At 53.8% G+C, this 14,717-nt stretch overlaps 6 protein-coding genes across 6 annotated transcripts; 3 read left to right on the plus strand and 3 right to left on the minus strand.

The window, feature by feature from the left end:
* Positions 1 to 255: 255 nt before the first annotated feature.
* N7474_009296 (uncharacterized protein) lies at positions 256 to 2,700 on the plus strand (the record flags this gene model as incomplete). Its single annotated transcript, XM_057200706.1, has 3 exons — positions 256 to 325; positions 452 to 1,544; positions 1,596 to 2,700. 3 exons carry the CDS (start codon positions 256 to 258, stop codon positions 2,698 to 2,700), a joined length of 2,268 nt encoding a protein of 755 aa, XP_057048693.1.
* Positions 2,701 to 3,096: 396 nt separating this feature from the next.
* N7474_009297 (TatD family hydrolase) lies at positions 3,097 to 4,242 on the minus strand (the record flags this gene model as incomplete). The annotated part of the gene is made up of 1 exon (XM_057200707.1): positions 3,097 to 4,242. The coding sequence occupies one exon, from the start codon at positions 4,240 to 4,242 to the stop codon at positions 3,097 to 3,099; it is 1,146 nt and encodes a 381-aa protein (XP_057048694.1).
* Positions 4,243 to 4,393: 151 nt separating this feature from the next.
* N7474_009298 (uncharacterized protein) lies at positions 4,394 to 5,755 on the plus strand (the record flags this gene model as incomplete). Its single annotated transcript, XM_057200708.1, has 1 exon — positions 4,394 to 5,755. The coding sequence occupies one exon, from the start codon at positions 4,394 to 4,396 to the stop codon at positions 5,753 to 5,755; it is 1,362 nt and encodes a 453-aa protein (XP_057048695.1).
* A 408-nt stretch (positions 5,756 to 6,163) lies between these two features.
* N7474_009299 (putative alpha/beta hydrolase) lies at positions 6,164 to 8,141 on the minus strand (the record flags this gene model as incomplete). Its single annotated transcript, XM_057200709.1, has 2 exons — positions 6,164 to 7,720; positions 7,782 to 8,141. The coding sequence occupies 2 exons, from the start codon at positions 8,139 to 8,141 to the stop codon at positions 6,164 to 6,166; spliced, it is 1,917 nt and encodes a 638-aa protein (XP_057048696.1).
* A 282-nt stretch (positions 8,142 to 8,423) lies between these two features.
* Positions 8,424 to 9,854, plus strand: N7474_009300 (Spo7-like protein; the record flags this gene model as incomplete). The annotated part of the gene is made up of 1 exon (XM_057200710.1): positions 8,424 to 9,854. One exon carries the CDS (start codon positions 8,424 to 8,426, stop codon positions 9,852 to 9,854), a length of 1,431 nt encoding a protein of 476 aa, XP_057048697.1.
* Positions 9,855 to 11,539: 1,685 nt separating this feature from the next.
* N7474_009301 (MCM DNA helicase complex subunit MCM3) lies at positions 11,540 to 14,567 on the minus strand (the record flags this gene model as incomplete). The annotated part of the gene is made up of 8 exons (XM_057200711.1): positions 11,540 to 11,576; positions 11,640 to 13,660; positions 13,724 to 13,987; positions 14,044 to 14,149; positions 14,209 to 14,255; positions 14,311 to 14,362; positions 14,419 to 14,437; positions 14,495 to 14,567. The coding sequence occupies 8 exons, from the start codon at positions 14,565 to 14,567 to the stop codon at positions 11,540 to 11,542; spliced, it is 2,619 nt and encodes an 872-aa protein (XP_057048698.1).
* Between the last annotated feature and the right edge of the window lie 150 nt (positions 14,568 to 14,717).

Consider the following 14,717-nt stretch of genomic DNA (forward strand, 5'->3'; position numbering starts at 1 on the left):
GTATCTACTCCCACTCACTGTTCTTGTCTTCCCCAGTAGATTTTTTTTGCCATCGTTACATAAGCGGATTCTCCGCAGTGGACCGGGACCCGATCACGCAGTCTCGCCTTCCCGACTTTTTCTCGCCGCGATTGTTCACTGCCCTTCCGATTGCTCGTTCTCATGATGTGTTGAGAGTCTCTTACAGATCCCCTACCGAATTATGAGGAACAGTGGCTGTTCTGCTCTTGGAATGATGCTGATGGTCCCCTTGCCATGTCCTCTGTCGCTACCGATCAACCCTCCCCGCCGCTCGCGGGCGATGGGGTGAACAAACGCAAGCAGGGTACGTCTAGAATTCCTAGTTTTTGTACCGCTTCATTATGAGCAGGCTCTTCGCTCTAGTCCTGTCTCGATTGGTGGGACTATGGGCCTCCGCGGATAAATACTAACATCCGTGACTCAAATCTAGGCTCCGCGGCCTGCGTTCATTGTCACCGGCGCAAGGTTCGCTGTGATGCACGAGCCGTAGGACTTCCTTGCACCAACTGTCGTTCGTCCGGAAAGACCGATTGCCGCATTCATGAAAAGAAAAAGCGTCTTGCTGTCCGCTCGATTCTCGACCCCGTTCCCATCCGATCTCGGCCTCTGCCCACATCCGAGAATAACCAATCCACGACAGCGAACCCAGGGTTTGCAGGCGCATTTCCCGGAAGCAATGCAGTGACACCGCTTGCAGGTGGTCTCCAACAACATGGATTTCAGCCAAATGCCGGGTCCCAGCCGTTTATGCGGCAAGATCTGTCGCATGCGCATGAGGCACACACGGAGATGGAGCAGCGTCTAGTTAAGCTCATCGATGAAGAGGATTCCGGTAGAAGAGAGATTCAACGGGGCGTGCGTGCATTCTATGTTGGTCATGAGCATTCGAACATGTCCTTCCTGATTCGCCAGCAACGAGATCAAGACGACGACGTCTTCCATTTCGCCAGCAATGAGATTCCACGGCGACAGATCAAGACAGGGCATGACCAGCTACTTATGGATGCACTCACCTTGCCCGAGCCTGCTCTTGCCGATGAGCTGGTGCAGGCTTACTTCAGCTACGTGAACCCCGGGTTCCCGGTCGTCGACGAAGACTTGTTTATGTCTCAATATCGAAACAAAGATCCTGCTGATCCTCCGCCAATTCTCCTTTTGCAAGCTATCCTCTTGGTGGGGACCCATGTGACCAAGGCAAAAGTCGAGCGAGACGCGCTTAAAGAAATCTTCTTCCGGCGGACCAAATATCTATTTGATAACCGTATTGAGCGAAACCGTGATATTCTCGTGCAGACAGCTCTGCTGTTAACATGGCATTCTGACAGTGCCGATGACGATGTTGCGGCAGATGCTCATTTCTGGGTTGGTGTCGCTGCCCGGATAGCCACTGGACTAGGTATGCATCGTAACCCGGTCTCCAGCAGCTTTGTCACCCGTGACCGGCGGATGTGGAGGCGGGTTTGGTATATATTGGTGCAGTTCGATGTGATGGTTTCTCTGTCGCACGGCCGCCCACAAGCAATGTAAGTGATGCAAGCCCTGATTTCGAACATTTGAATCCTAATATCGCCTAGCAACCTTGATGATTCTGATGTATCTCCTTTGACACCTGCTGATTTCGAGAACTGTGGCCCCCATGTTCAAACCGATTTTGTGATTAACTTTTCCGAGCTGTGTACGTTGATCTCGTATGTCATGCGCGATCGCTTTGGGCTCCGGGCTACCGATGAACGGCGAAAGGCTGTTCTCAAGGAGGCCGATGAATCGCTGGCTAATTGGTCCTTGAAACTCCCTGATAATCTCCGGCTTCGAGCCTCTGACATGGATCCCTGGTCCGCCATGCTTCATTTGACCTACAATAATTTTCTTATTCTCTTACATCGACCACATCCCAGAGCATCGGCATATAACGACGACTATGGGCCCCACGATGCGGAAATCTGCAGTGCTGCAGCGGGTGTCATCGCATCAATCTTTGAAGAGCTGAGGTTGAACGACCGTCTGAAATACCTTTGGTACACTGGCGTCCACACTCTCTTCACAGCCATGATCCAGGTTCGGGTGGAGCTTCGCTTTTCCAATCCAGTTCTCGCCATTAATGCCCTACGACGCTTTGACTCAGCATCTTATTCCCTACGGGAACTGGCCAACTATTGGGTTCATGCAGGCACGATCCTCCGACTGTTTGAAGACTCCAAGCGTCTGCAGGACGATCTGCGCTTGGCGACCAGAGAAGGTCCCAAGCCTTTCAATGGTACTCAGCCTTCCAACAAAATGGCTACTGCAGACGCCTCAGCTGCCATGCAAACCACCCAAACGCCCCGGCCTTTGTCGTTCGGCGTGCCGACGCCCGACTCAACACCATTGCAGCAAACGACCCTATCACCGCAAGCCAATCCTCCCCAGTTCGACAATTGGATCACCGCTCCTCTCCGGCTCAATGTTGGTCCCTTGGACAGAAACGAGTCTTTTTCGAATTCTGCTATGCAGGTAGACCAGATAGAGCCGCCTCGAGACCTTATGGACTGGCGACAGCTCTTCTCTTTCACGGACTCTGATCTGCCGGTCCCCATGACCGTTGAGGGTCTCCCTGAGCTGGAAGATGAGTGGCGGCAGATCTACTGGCAGGATACGCCGATGGCGGATCTCATCCACGACGGAGGATGGATGCATAACTAGTTTATTCGACCCTACCTTTCCCCCGACCTTCCATTCTGCCGAGCTGGCTCCTTTTTGGGAACAATTCCCTTCTCCACGACGAGCTTTGACGACGAGACGAGGCGAGATGCCACAATACAATACAGCAGCACATGATACACCCAGCAAAGATATCCTACAAGTGAAGGGTTTAAGATCACGGCCCCCAGGCCTCCCAACGATACCACGTCATACACGACCACATACAATCCTCCATAGAAATATATACTGCTTTATTGTGCACGAACCGGGTGTTTAATCTTCATTTCTTTTCGCTAGATAGGGTATATGTACATGATGCATCTATCCATGCAAAGCCTAGTAACGTTAAATGTACAGTAGTATGCAATAGCCACCAAGAGAAACACAAACACGGGATCAACCAAAGACAAAACGTCTCCAGTTATCAGCCAGTTGCTGCACTCCACGCCGCAATCCCCAACCGCGGATCTCGCAGATCTGACGCGCGGCTTGTTCCAACAGCTCATCCATTTGCGGCCCTGCCGTGTGGATATCACTTTCAACGAGCACACGGTCTTCCGGCAAGGCCTTGATCACATCAAACACTCTTCTCGACGAGGCAGACGACCCCGTAAAATTGATCACACTCGAGAAAGAGAAATAGACATCCGATGGATTGGCCTTGTGCAGGAACTGGCGGAGCGGCTCTACCGGGCCGGAGTAGGAATGCAAGCAGATACGCGGTGGAAATGGCCGCTGCTTTACTGTCTCCGATTTCGTTGTATCTGCTTCTTCTTCCCCAGCTTCGTATTCGTCTTCAGAAACAGCCCCTTCGGCATCCTGCTGCTTCTCCCTCTCCCGGCGTGAAATGACAACCCGCTCATGTCCCGCCCATAACTCCTTGAGCAGCTCGAAAATCGCTCCGTGTGCTTGCACGCTATGCACCGAGACTGCGCGGGCCAACTCCCCTGCTAGTTGGAGCTGCGCTTTGAGCACTGTGCGCTGGTGATCCAGTTTTACCTTGTACGGTGATAGCCGTCGGCCCTCTCGGGAACCTGGCGTGACCTGGTCATTGCGGCCATTGAGCTCCTCTGCGGTCCAGGCACCGGGTAGTCGAAAGGACTTGTCGAGGCCGATCTCACCGACCAATGCATTGGGGAATGAGAGGAGGCGCTCTCTTGTTTCTGAAATAAGAGTAGAGAGGGGTTTCGGGTTTGGAAGGCACTGGATGAATGCCTCGTCGTCCTCTGGAGAGGGGGTGAGAACTGCCTTGTAGTGTGTTGTTTTTTGTTGCTCTGCATCTTGCACTTGCTGATCGATCGAGTCGTCGATGATCTGGTGCGAGAACCAGGGATGCCATCCGAAACAGGGCATCACTCGATTTACATGCGCCTCTGCTGTCTGGCGCACGAGCTCCTGGTCTTCCCCGCGCGTGGCCATGATGGTGAGAGTGGCTGCCTTCATGGCGGGGACGGATTCAATGGATGCCATGGTATCGGTCGGGTGGCAGTGGGCATCAAATACCCCGACATCCCAGGGGAAAGCACTCTCATCGTGGGCCATGGTGAAAAGATGGAGTGAATAGTTGTAGTTCGTTATCGGTGTTGATGATGTCAGGCGGGATGCCCTAGGCACCAGTCACATGCAGAGAACTATGCCCGACACCAAAACACAACACCTCAGACCACCAAGATTTTCACCATGTTGTGCCTCTATGTCGACCCTGTCTTCTCTACTAGTCCTGCCGGTGCTGTGCCTAGCATCCATCCCGCTGATTCTCTCAGCATGGGCCACCGTCTCAATCGCTATGGTAGCCCTGCTCGCACGCCTCGCAGTGGTCTATATTGAAGTAGGCTGTGGACTGCTCATGAGCTATTTTATTATTCCGACCTCGTCCACTTCCTCGCTACTCACATTCAACCCCTCGGAACCTCCCAGTCCTGCCTTGGGCAGATCGCGAAGGAACTCAGTCTATACCCATAACCATGCCCGCAAAAGCACCGACTCGCTACCTTCCTGGGCCATTAGCGGGATCCCAGATGAGCGCATATCCAGAAACAAGAATACATATTCTCGCATAATGGCCGAGGCCCATAATTTATCTCCCGCAACACCGCTGCTCGGGTTGCCCGTCAGCGGAGACGAGCAGCGCGACTTCGAGAGTGTGGGTGGTTGGCGCTCATACTCGGGTATAGCAGCGTCCTCGTCGTCAAAGCGGCGCGGTTCAGTGCCTGCCCGCAACGAGAAATCGCTCAACTCGGCATCTTCTTCATCGGTCCATAGTCTCGGTGGTACCGGAGAGGATGGTCTCGACCCCGATATCGATGCAGACGAGCGCGCATGGCTATCTCTCAATCGCCGCTTGGAGCTTCCCTCGCAAGTAATCATGCTAGGAACGGGCTCTGTCTCTGCCAGTGCGGTCAATAGCCCCAGTGACTCTCGGTCTCCCCCTCTCAGCCGCACGCGGGCCAATAACCCCCAAGCCCTAACGACATCCGCGTGGCATCATCATCCCAGACAACACCCCCACCATCACCAAGAGCAGCGGAACCACCATCGCTCAAAGACAACATCTTCCGTGACGACATCCGACAGAAAAACGGGAACTGGACTGTCGATCGCGCTATCCACCCGTCCAGACCATGCAAGCCCCAGTTCATCGGCATCCCCGTCAGTATCGCGATTGCCCACACCCTTCATGACGCCGCAGCCCTATTCCTTTTATTCCAGCTCATATCCCCAACAACAACGCTCATTGGCCAGACGTCAACAAGCAGCAGCAAGTACGGCCCCCCAACTAAATCTCTATCCTTCCGGCGGTGGACGAGATGGAGGAAGCTACTTCGCCCTCCCAACAGTGGGACCTTCCTCGACTCACCAGCATGGAGCGACGAGTCCTCTTTCTCTTCAGAGCGCATTCACTTCCCCTGGGTCTATGTCAGTCGAAGATCGGGATTCGTCATTCCCAAATTTAAACCTGGCGAGGTCGATGGCGCATTATCCTACCAGTGTCCGCCATCGGAGACGGAGTCTCTCGGGACCGCATTCGAGGGGAGGGAGTACTGCAGACCGTTGAGCTTTTGGACTGGTGTATACAGATTTAGTACCGAGTTTCGAGAGGACTTATGGGTTTATGTACGGAAAAGATCATAAAGATATTCTTGTTTATAACTAGTCATGATCTATACGACCCAATGTTACTCAAAAGCATAATCTTGTAAAGCTTGTAGATTATAAGAGATGAGGATGAGAATCCATATAGCACTTATGACTGTCCAAGTCTACCTCTAGCTTCCACTATATAATGACATATAAGAAATTTCCAAATACAGAAACGACTGTCCATGAGGACAAGTCTCATGGTCTAACCAAGCAAGAACTGACCAAAATCAACAAAGATGGAAACGGGGAATATCTACATCCCGTACTATTAACCGCGCTTTAAAAACGCCTTCGTAAACCATTATTCACACACGACTGACCATCATGACTGACGGCCCCTCTCCCGTCGATTGACATCCTCCATCTCCGCCAGCACGACTCGGTTGAATTCCTCCCAGCCGTCCAGGTAGAGATGGTGTCCAGCTCGCTTGATGACGATCACTTTGGCGGAACCGCTATCACTGCGCCGTTCCTCTGGCGTGGCGTTCGCCAGGGCCCGCTGCTTTTCTTCTTCTAGACGGGCTGCGGCGGCGTGGCCACCCTCGACGTCCATCCAGTCGTGGTCGCCGTACATTAATACAACTGGGATGCCGCGCTCGCGTTGAGCGGGGGCAGGGGATGGTAGGGTTTGCTTTGCGGGTGCAGCATCGGATGAGGGAGCAGTGCTGCTTGAAGTGAACGGTCGTAGTTTGGTACAGCTGGATGCAGAGGCACTGGTGGCCGCCGCGGAAGTGGGTAGTATATCCGAAGTGGAGCCAGATTGGATCATTTGCCGGCCGACTCCGTGGATGCGACGGATGAGAGGGCTGCGCGCAAAGGCTCCCGGCGCGAGGATGTACGCAAGTGCGTATTCGCCGCTGCCGCGCATATTGAAAATCGAGTATGAATAGTCATGGAGTGCCTTAGCTTCTTCGGCTGGCAAGTGAGAGAAGCGGCGTGACGTCCATCCCGAGACGAATCGCGGACCCAGCGGGCCGGCCCATCGTACGAGACTGAAAGGGGATATGTTGGCATCCCACAAATAGGCAAACCACTTAGGCAGGCCGCGTCGTGGCGGCCGGTTCGGCTCGACAGGAGGTTCAGCGTTCCGTCCCGTGATAAAGCCGCCGTCTGTGGTCTTCGGAGCTGTACCCGGAGTGGCCGCGGCTGTGGCGATTTCCCGCTGATTCTGCGTAAGTTCGTTGCCAAGCGAAGAATCAGTGTGTTCAGGCACATCGGCTGTGACGGCGTATGGATCCTCTGGGATCCCAACTGGAGATGCCAGAATGAGTTTGTTCAGGTGGCCCGGGTACTTCAGGGCATAAGATACTGCCATATACCCACCCAGGCTGTGACCGAGCAACGTAAAACGATCGATTTTGCGCTTGATCCGCCATTCCTCCAGTGCATCTACAAACCAGTCCTCGGCTTCGCGGATGGCGGCCTCTCGTTCCTTGGCCTTGATCCGAAATGGCGGCCGAGTGCTGCGACCCATACCCAGCATGTCCAACGCATGCAGCTGCCAGCCTCGGAGTCGGCTCAGCGGTTCAAAGTTCTTGTAGAAAAAGCCAAGGCCGGCGCCGTATCCGTGTAGCATGACCAGATGCTGGTCCGCTTCCTCGCCAACTCTCTCTACGGAGAACTCGTTGAGCGCCCGGTTCTTTCCACTCAGCTCCACCATGCTGGACCGCCACCGGCGCGGGCCATAGGGATCGCCCAGAGAGCTGGTCGAGATCTCGCCCTGCTGGCTCTGGTCTGCAGACTGCAGGCTGCTTGGCGTGGTCCCATTGGGGACTTCCGTCGTGTTTCCAGTTTGGAGATGGGTGGGAGGCTGGTGGTGCAGATACGGGAGAAAGGAGAGGACTTTGTGCTCCGCTGCAGCAGCTGGCAGACGAGCCCACTAGAATAGACATGATCAGTTTCCTGAGAGACGAATGTGGTTGAGGGGGATGAGGGCTTACCCATTGGCTGAAACCTTCCCGGTATCCCATTGGGAAGAAGGAGGGCGCTGCAGCGGCACCGGCGGCGGCGCGGGCTGCGTACGGAGTGCCTTCTCTGCGTTGTTCCATCGATGGTTGCTCGCGACGCTCCCGGACGTCCTCTTGAGACGAGTTGAAGGATTCCGAGGTCATTGAGGATGAGTGTCGGATCCTCGCAGGCAGCGCGGCGAACGGGACAGAGCAGGAAAGTCTAAAAGAGGAGAGCGTAGAAATTGTGGGTGAGATGGCGAAGCACGAGGGTAGCTTGGGTGTTCGAAGGCCCAAGTGGCAGGTGCTTTCAGTTGGAAGAAGGTGAAGGGCCGCGACGCTCACGACGCCCATGGGCTGCTGCGCTGGCTTTAACAGGTGCGGGCCGGAGACAATCTTATCCCCGAAACCCGTGTGAGGCGGGAGGGAGGCGAAAGGGAAAGAAGTAAGTGGAAGGAGTAGAGAGGAAAGGACAAGAGAGAAAAATAGAGGGAAGAAAAGAAGAAGAGTTGGTGGAATGATGTCGTGTCGATCGTGGGTCTTGCCGTGTTCTCCTCCTGTTCTTCCGTTCCTTCAATCCCTTCCTCCTCCTCCTCTCCTTCATGCGATGAACGTGCACCAGGCCGCATCGTTCCGATGGCCTCATTAGACCAGCTCGTAAAGGGCGCTCCGCCGTCGGAGGCTCGCCCCCCGTCGCCAGAGCCATTACCATCCCTCTCCGGCACCTCGTCGCCGCCGCGACCCTCCACCCCAGATCCGCTGGCGACATTACCATCATCTCCGCCGCAGATCTATCTCAACCTATTAATCCTCGAAGCATCCCTCCGGGCGCAATATCTAACTCTCCGCGAACGCCGCCGCCAAAATACCTTCTTCCTGCTCATCCTCGCGGCCTGGATCACCTATTTCGTATACGCCCTCTTCCTCCGGCCTCGAGAAGATGGCCGCGGTGTCGGCGGGTCGGTTTACTGGGTGGTCGAGATGGGCGAGAAGGTCGCCCTGCTCGGTGGGGTGGTGACGGCGCTGCTTGTTTGGGGCACGGGGCAATGGGAGCGTGGAATCCGCTGGCCGCGGCGCTGGCTCGCCGTCGCCAACCGCGGCCTGCGCAACATGAACACCAAGATTATCGTGATCCGCGGGCCCTGGTGGCAGGAGCTGCTATCTTACGTCTCATTCCTGTTCCCTTTCTCCGTGCCCTTCTTCCCCTCGCCCCAGGGCAACTTCCACTTCATTGAGCGGCCTCCTTCTGAGAGGCGCGCGAGCGGCCGACAGCAATTCCAGCAGTACTACAGCGGCCGCGATAGCGAGTCCGGCCTCGTTGAGGAGGATCTGAGTTCCGGGGGCGATTATATTCGGCTGCTGTTGCTGCCCAAGTCCTTCTCCCCGGAGTTCCGCGAGAACTGGGACGACTACCGCACGGATTTCTGGGAGAAAGAGAACGAACGCCGCGCTCAGCTGCGCCATAAGCTGCGCGAACGTGAGCGCCAGCTCGCCCAGACAGAGGGCGGCTGGCTCGCTCGTCTCGGCCTGGACTGGCGCGCTTCGCAGCGCCGCCGTCTCGTCGCAGCCACGTTGCACCGTTCGTTCGAACCTGACGCCAAACACCGGCCTCCTCATCACCATCCTCAACCTCCTCATCACCAACACCAATCATCCACTTCCTCCAAGCTCAACCAGGAACACCGCACCTCTGCCGGGGCCCGCCGCACCACCCGGTCCGACTCCTCTCATTCCCGCACCCCATCTCGGAGTAGTACCCCCGCCGACTTAGGCCTGGAAGAGCGTCCACCCTCCCGGTCATCTGCTAGCGGCCGTCCCCGTCGCGGGAGTACCACGCCCGCATCATCTGTCTCGGGCACCGAGCAGACACCCCAGCAGCGGAAGCGGAAGGGCTCCAAAACCCTCCGCCGTGGCCTGTCGCCGCTTACGCAGGCCCAGGTGCGAGAGGGCGTGCGAACAGGATCAGTCTCGTCTGATGAATCCGTAATGATGGCTGCTAGCGAGAAGGATAGGGAGGAGCCTATACCTCCACCTGCTGGTGTTGCAGATTTGAGCCCTGCCGTGTAGCGAGATATTTGCCTTGGGACTGCTTTCCTCTCTGCTCTATACCCGTACAATCAGTGCGATATGTTTAGATGGGCTGTTGCTCTTAGAGCTCTGCAATATATCCTTTCACTTTGTCTCGTTATCCACCAATCCTCTATTCTAGACTTCATCAGATGATCCCCCTGTTAGCCTTGCACAACCTTGGCGAACCTCCTCCATGAATGAATGTATCTCGACTATCTATTGTTCTGCTATGGCGTAATGACAGAGATCAGCATAGAGGATTGGCATGTATACCTGGTGCCGGCTGGTCACCGCGAGGTTTTGCTACTATATTCTTGCTTTACGATCCACAACAGGAATGGTCCTTGGTTTTGATTGGAGTCAAGAAAATGAGTCTGCTTGGGGTGGCGCTCGAGGATCATCAACAAAGGCATGGGCAAGTCTCCAGATCTCTTTGACAGTGAACTCGTTGTAGACTCGCTATTCGCTCATATACTTCCAAGCTTGTATCATAATTCTTAGACCGAATTCCTACAAGTCCTTTGTGACTGGGGTAACAATATCAAGAACACTGAATTTTTAAACGGGAACAATATCAACTGAAGCAATCCCCGGTAATCCAAGTTTCACCTTTTCACCTATACAGCATCCTCTAATGGATTAGAGACCTTGGCTACTATCTTTCCTTGTTCATGATCCCTGACATCGAACGAATGCACCATCCCATCTCATCCAGAGAACGAATATAAATCTCTCATCGTATGCCTCCCAAAAACCCTTTTCTTCGCCATCCAACTTCATTTCCAATCTTCCCAATCAATCTTTCCAATCTAATATATCGCAATGGCTGCTCCTCAGATCCAGAACTACACTGCTGTCAAGGGTACGTGATATCCATCTATCCATCTTCCAGGCTTCTTTCTCCGTCCATGGGCTTGCTAGCTAATACTTTTGTTTCTCTCTACAGCCAACGGTGGCTCCGGTTTCTGCGTTGTCATGTAAACTCCCTACATGCACGCTCCCGATTCCACTATGTCTACCATCTTGAGTGTCATAGTGGCTGGCCTTCTTTGACACAGTCCTAGCTATGGTCGAAAGTAAAGACTTCAATAGTTATTGTACCCTAAGCTACGGGTACTGAAGAAGAGTCTTTTAACCGTTGTCTACATATCAAAATGAAAAGAAAAAGATTCACTCTCTCGACGACATGACCGACGCATTACACCCTTTTTGCTTTCATCGTTGACCGTCCAATTCATTCCTTACCGACAGGATCAAGAAGGAAAGAGGGCCCCTGTTTTATCTGTTGTTCTCGTTTCATGTGCTGCTTTACGATGAACGGGACATGAGTTTAACTTGGGTTACCGGGGCCGTTTTTCCTCTTTCCTTTCAGCTACCGACTTTCTGGACAGAGGTGAAGGCATAGATAGCCTAAATGAAAACATATTGTGCATAAATGCAGCCGTTTTTGCTGTGATATGTATGACTCCTTCGCATAGAAATACAGTAACCTGAGAAATGTCCTATCAAGCCATAATCTACATCAGGACAGTCTCCAAAGGAATCAAAAATGCATATATTCCACTCATATTGAGCCAGTCAATCCCCGGAACAGACTCCTAACACCGAGCAGAACTAAGAAAACAACATGATATCATCCCAACGCAAATTACTCAACCAAGTCTGAAAGCCTCAGCCCAAGACTAGATACGGTAGACATCGTCGTCACCATCGAGGAACCTGTTAAAGAAAGTAGAAGTCAGCAACTGAATATAAAATAACTTGGGTGAAGGAAGGACATACATCAGCAGATTATCATCATTCATTGCCCGCAGAGCCTGGATGGCTTCCGGCCGTGAGAAGACTTGCGCGGAGCCAGATGGGGAAGCGCGGACAGCCGCGTTCACGGCCTCGATCAGGACATCCACATTGCATGTATCTCCGTCGGTGAATACACGGCTACCCATAAGGGAGCCCAACGTCTGACGGAAGGCCGTTGACCGAGCTGGAGTGATGGGGTGCTCCGCCGCAGCGGTGGACTGCGAGTCGTTTGTTTGGGACTGGAGAAGCTGTGAGGCGGGCTGCGAGGACGCCACGGACATCTGGGATTCGGTTTGCGTCTGCGTGGGGCGCGTCCTCTGGCTACGCGGGCTTGCAGTGTAGAGCCCGTCCACATCTTCAGCGTCTGCTTCTGCAATTGGAGCACTTGACTGTGTTGCCGCAGTGCTTCTCGTGCCATGCTGGTTCGGGGTCGCTGTCGCTGTGCCCCTGTATGTCGGCTGGTCATCATCATCATCAAATTCTACCTCACTGTCTTCATCAGAGTCATCATCGAAGGTAGTAACCTTGCGCCTCTTGCGACGCTCATCCTCAAGGACCTCCTTGAACATGGCAAAGCGCAGGATGGCCTCTGCGGACTTAGCATCCTTCTCGTCCACCCGGCTGGACAGACGTGCCTTGGCGTGGGCAGTGGACAAACGAATCAATGTTTCGAGAGTACGCGGTGTGATAGGGGAGGTACGACGCTTGTTGCCATGGAGCTCCTCATTGCGCAGGCTAGAATACGCGGCAATGATGTGGTCGGCCGCGCCTTTGGTCAAGACGGGCTTGACGCGCGATTTTGCGTACTGAACGTACTTCTTGATGAAAGGAATGCTGATAATTTCCACGTTCTTGTTGCGGTTGCGGCCAGTGTTGTTGACCATGCCACCGTGAAGCATGACGTTGAACTTCTCAAAGACCTCAGTCGGCGCGTTGGAATCCTGTCGATCTTCAATTCCCACGCCAAGGGTCTGGTTGAGCTGCTCCCGAACAGGAGCACCCTCCTCGGTGCCCGGCTGACGGTATCGGTGCATGCGCAGAACGTGCTCAGAAACTATACGGTCTCTCGCGTCTTCAATATCATCCGTCACGACAAAAAGCAAATCGAAACGCGAGAGGAGAGAGTCCGGCAGAGCGATGTTTTTGTGGGGATCCTTATGAGGATCGTACTGGCCGTAAATGGGATTGGCCGCTGCCAGTACACTGCATCGCGCGTTTAAACTCGTATGGATACCAGCTTTGGCAATCGTGACGGTCTGCTGCTCCATAACTTCGTGGATTGCCACACGGTCCACATCACTCATCTTGTCGAACTCATCAATACAAACCACACCGCGGTCCCCCAGGACCATTGCACCAGCCTCCAGCCGACGCTCGCCAGTTTCCTTATCGGAGGTGACAGCAGCAGTCAGACCGACACCGGAGGAACCTCGACCAGTAGTGGCAATCGCCAGAGGGGAAGTATTCAACACGAATCGAAGGAGCTGAGACTTTGCGGTGGACGGATCACCAACCATGAGAATGTTGATATCACCACGAAGATGAGTACCGTTTTCCAGGTTCTTCTCCATTCCACCGAGAAGCATCAGTAGGATAGCCTTCTTGATGTAGTCATGGCCATGAATACTGGGCGCAAGCGAACTGGAGAGCAGCTCGAACACATTCTTTTTCTTGGCGATTTTGTTGATATTGCGAATGTCCGTATCGGTGATGGTAGCCTGCGCAATACCACCGCCGGACTTGGAAGACAATTGAATGATGTTGTTGGCCATGACAAGAGTGCGGAAAGTCGAGGACCCGGAACCCGCATTCCGATTTCCCAGGCTCCGGTAGATACCAACCAGCTGGATTCTGTCTCCAGGCTTGGCTTTGTCGACAAGGTCATCGTCCAGAATGACATCGACACTTCGAGGCAACTGTCCCGCGGGTGCACGTTCGGGCATTTCTTGAATGGAAATCGACTGGTGGTCCATGTATGTTGAGTAACCGTACTCGGTGATAAGCTACAGCCCAAAAAAGTAACGCGTTAATTTGAGCCCGTACTTGTGCGTAAGAGTTTGGCTTACCGGATTCTTCTCATCATCTTCCTGAGGGTACACATTCAAACTCGTTGCACCGCTCGCGGACATAGTCTGGTCACGGTACTTTCTGGCAAGGAAGCGGTCCTTGCCGGCACTATAGTGAACACTCTGGATGACCTTGGGCCGCACCAAGGAGCATTTGGTAACGATGCCTTCAAGGGAGATCATGCGGTTCAAGTGTTGGGAGCTCAATGTCCGCGGGTTGCAAGAGAATTCTCCGAAGGCTCCGACATACGCACAGTAGTAGCTCTGCAAAGGCAAGTCAGCTCTCCATTCGAATGGAGTGCATACGAATCAAAACCCACCACTTCCTCTGATGTTTCCTTGGCCGGTCGGTTCGGGATCGTTCCGATCACTTTCTTCAAGGCTCGGTCGAAAGCCTGTGAATAGTCGAAGGGGGAAGTGAGAAGCCTAAGATTCAGACGTAATAAGTGACTTGCTCGAGGTTCGGGGAAGGGAGATCACGATACCCATCTGCAAGTTCGCGATTGTGAGCTCTGATCTCGTCAATGCTGACCTGGACGAAAGAGATTAGCCGTTTATGTTGTGAGTATTTCCAGAGATTGACGAACTGTCAGACGTCGTAGCCCTCGATTCAGCATCACCACAATATCGGCACGATAGCTATTTTCTCAAGTCAGAACAGGCTGCGCAGAATTGATCCATTCCAATGGACTGACCTGCGAGCTCTGGCATCGCCTGGAAGAAAACGCATTAGATCAATCCCACCGCAAGACAATCAGCTAGCACACTTACTTGGATCCAGGAACTCCGCAGCGGCACGCTCACGGTCCTGTGCGGCCTCATCGCGCAGCTGAACCCCGTCCATGATGGTGCAGTATAAAGTAGGGTGGGTGAAAAAGGGAGGAAGTCGGGTGTGGTGGGAAGCAGAGAAGCGACGCGGGAGAGAAAGTGAAAGTCTGGGTCGACGCGACCACGGCGCGTCAAGGTTCGTGTTTCGCTGACATAAGCACCAAAT

This window comes from Penicillium riverlandense (assembly GCF_028828495.1).
Source record: "Penicillium riverlandense strain IBT 135883 chromosome Unknown utg000008l_segment0_segment0, whole genome shotgun sequence".
Lineage (NCBI taxonomy): Eukaryota > Fungi > Ascomycota > Eurotiomycetes > Eurotiales > Aspergillaceae > Penicillium > Penicillium riverlandense.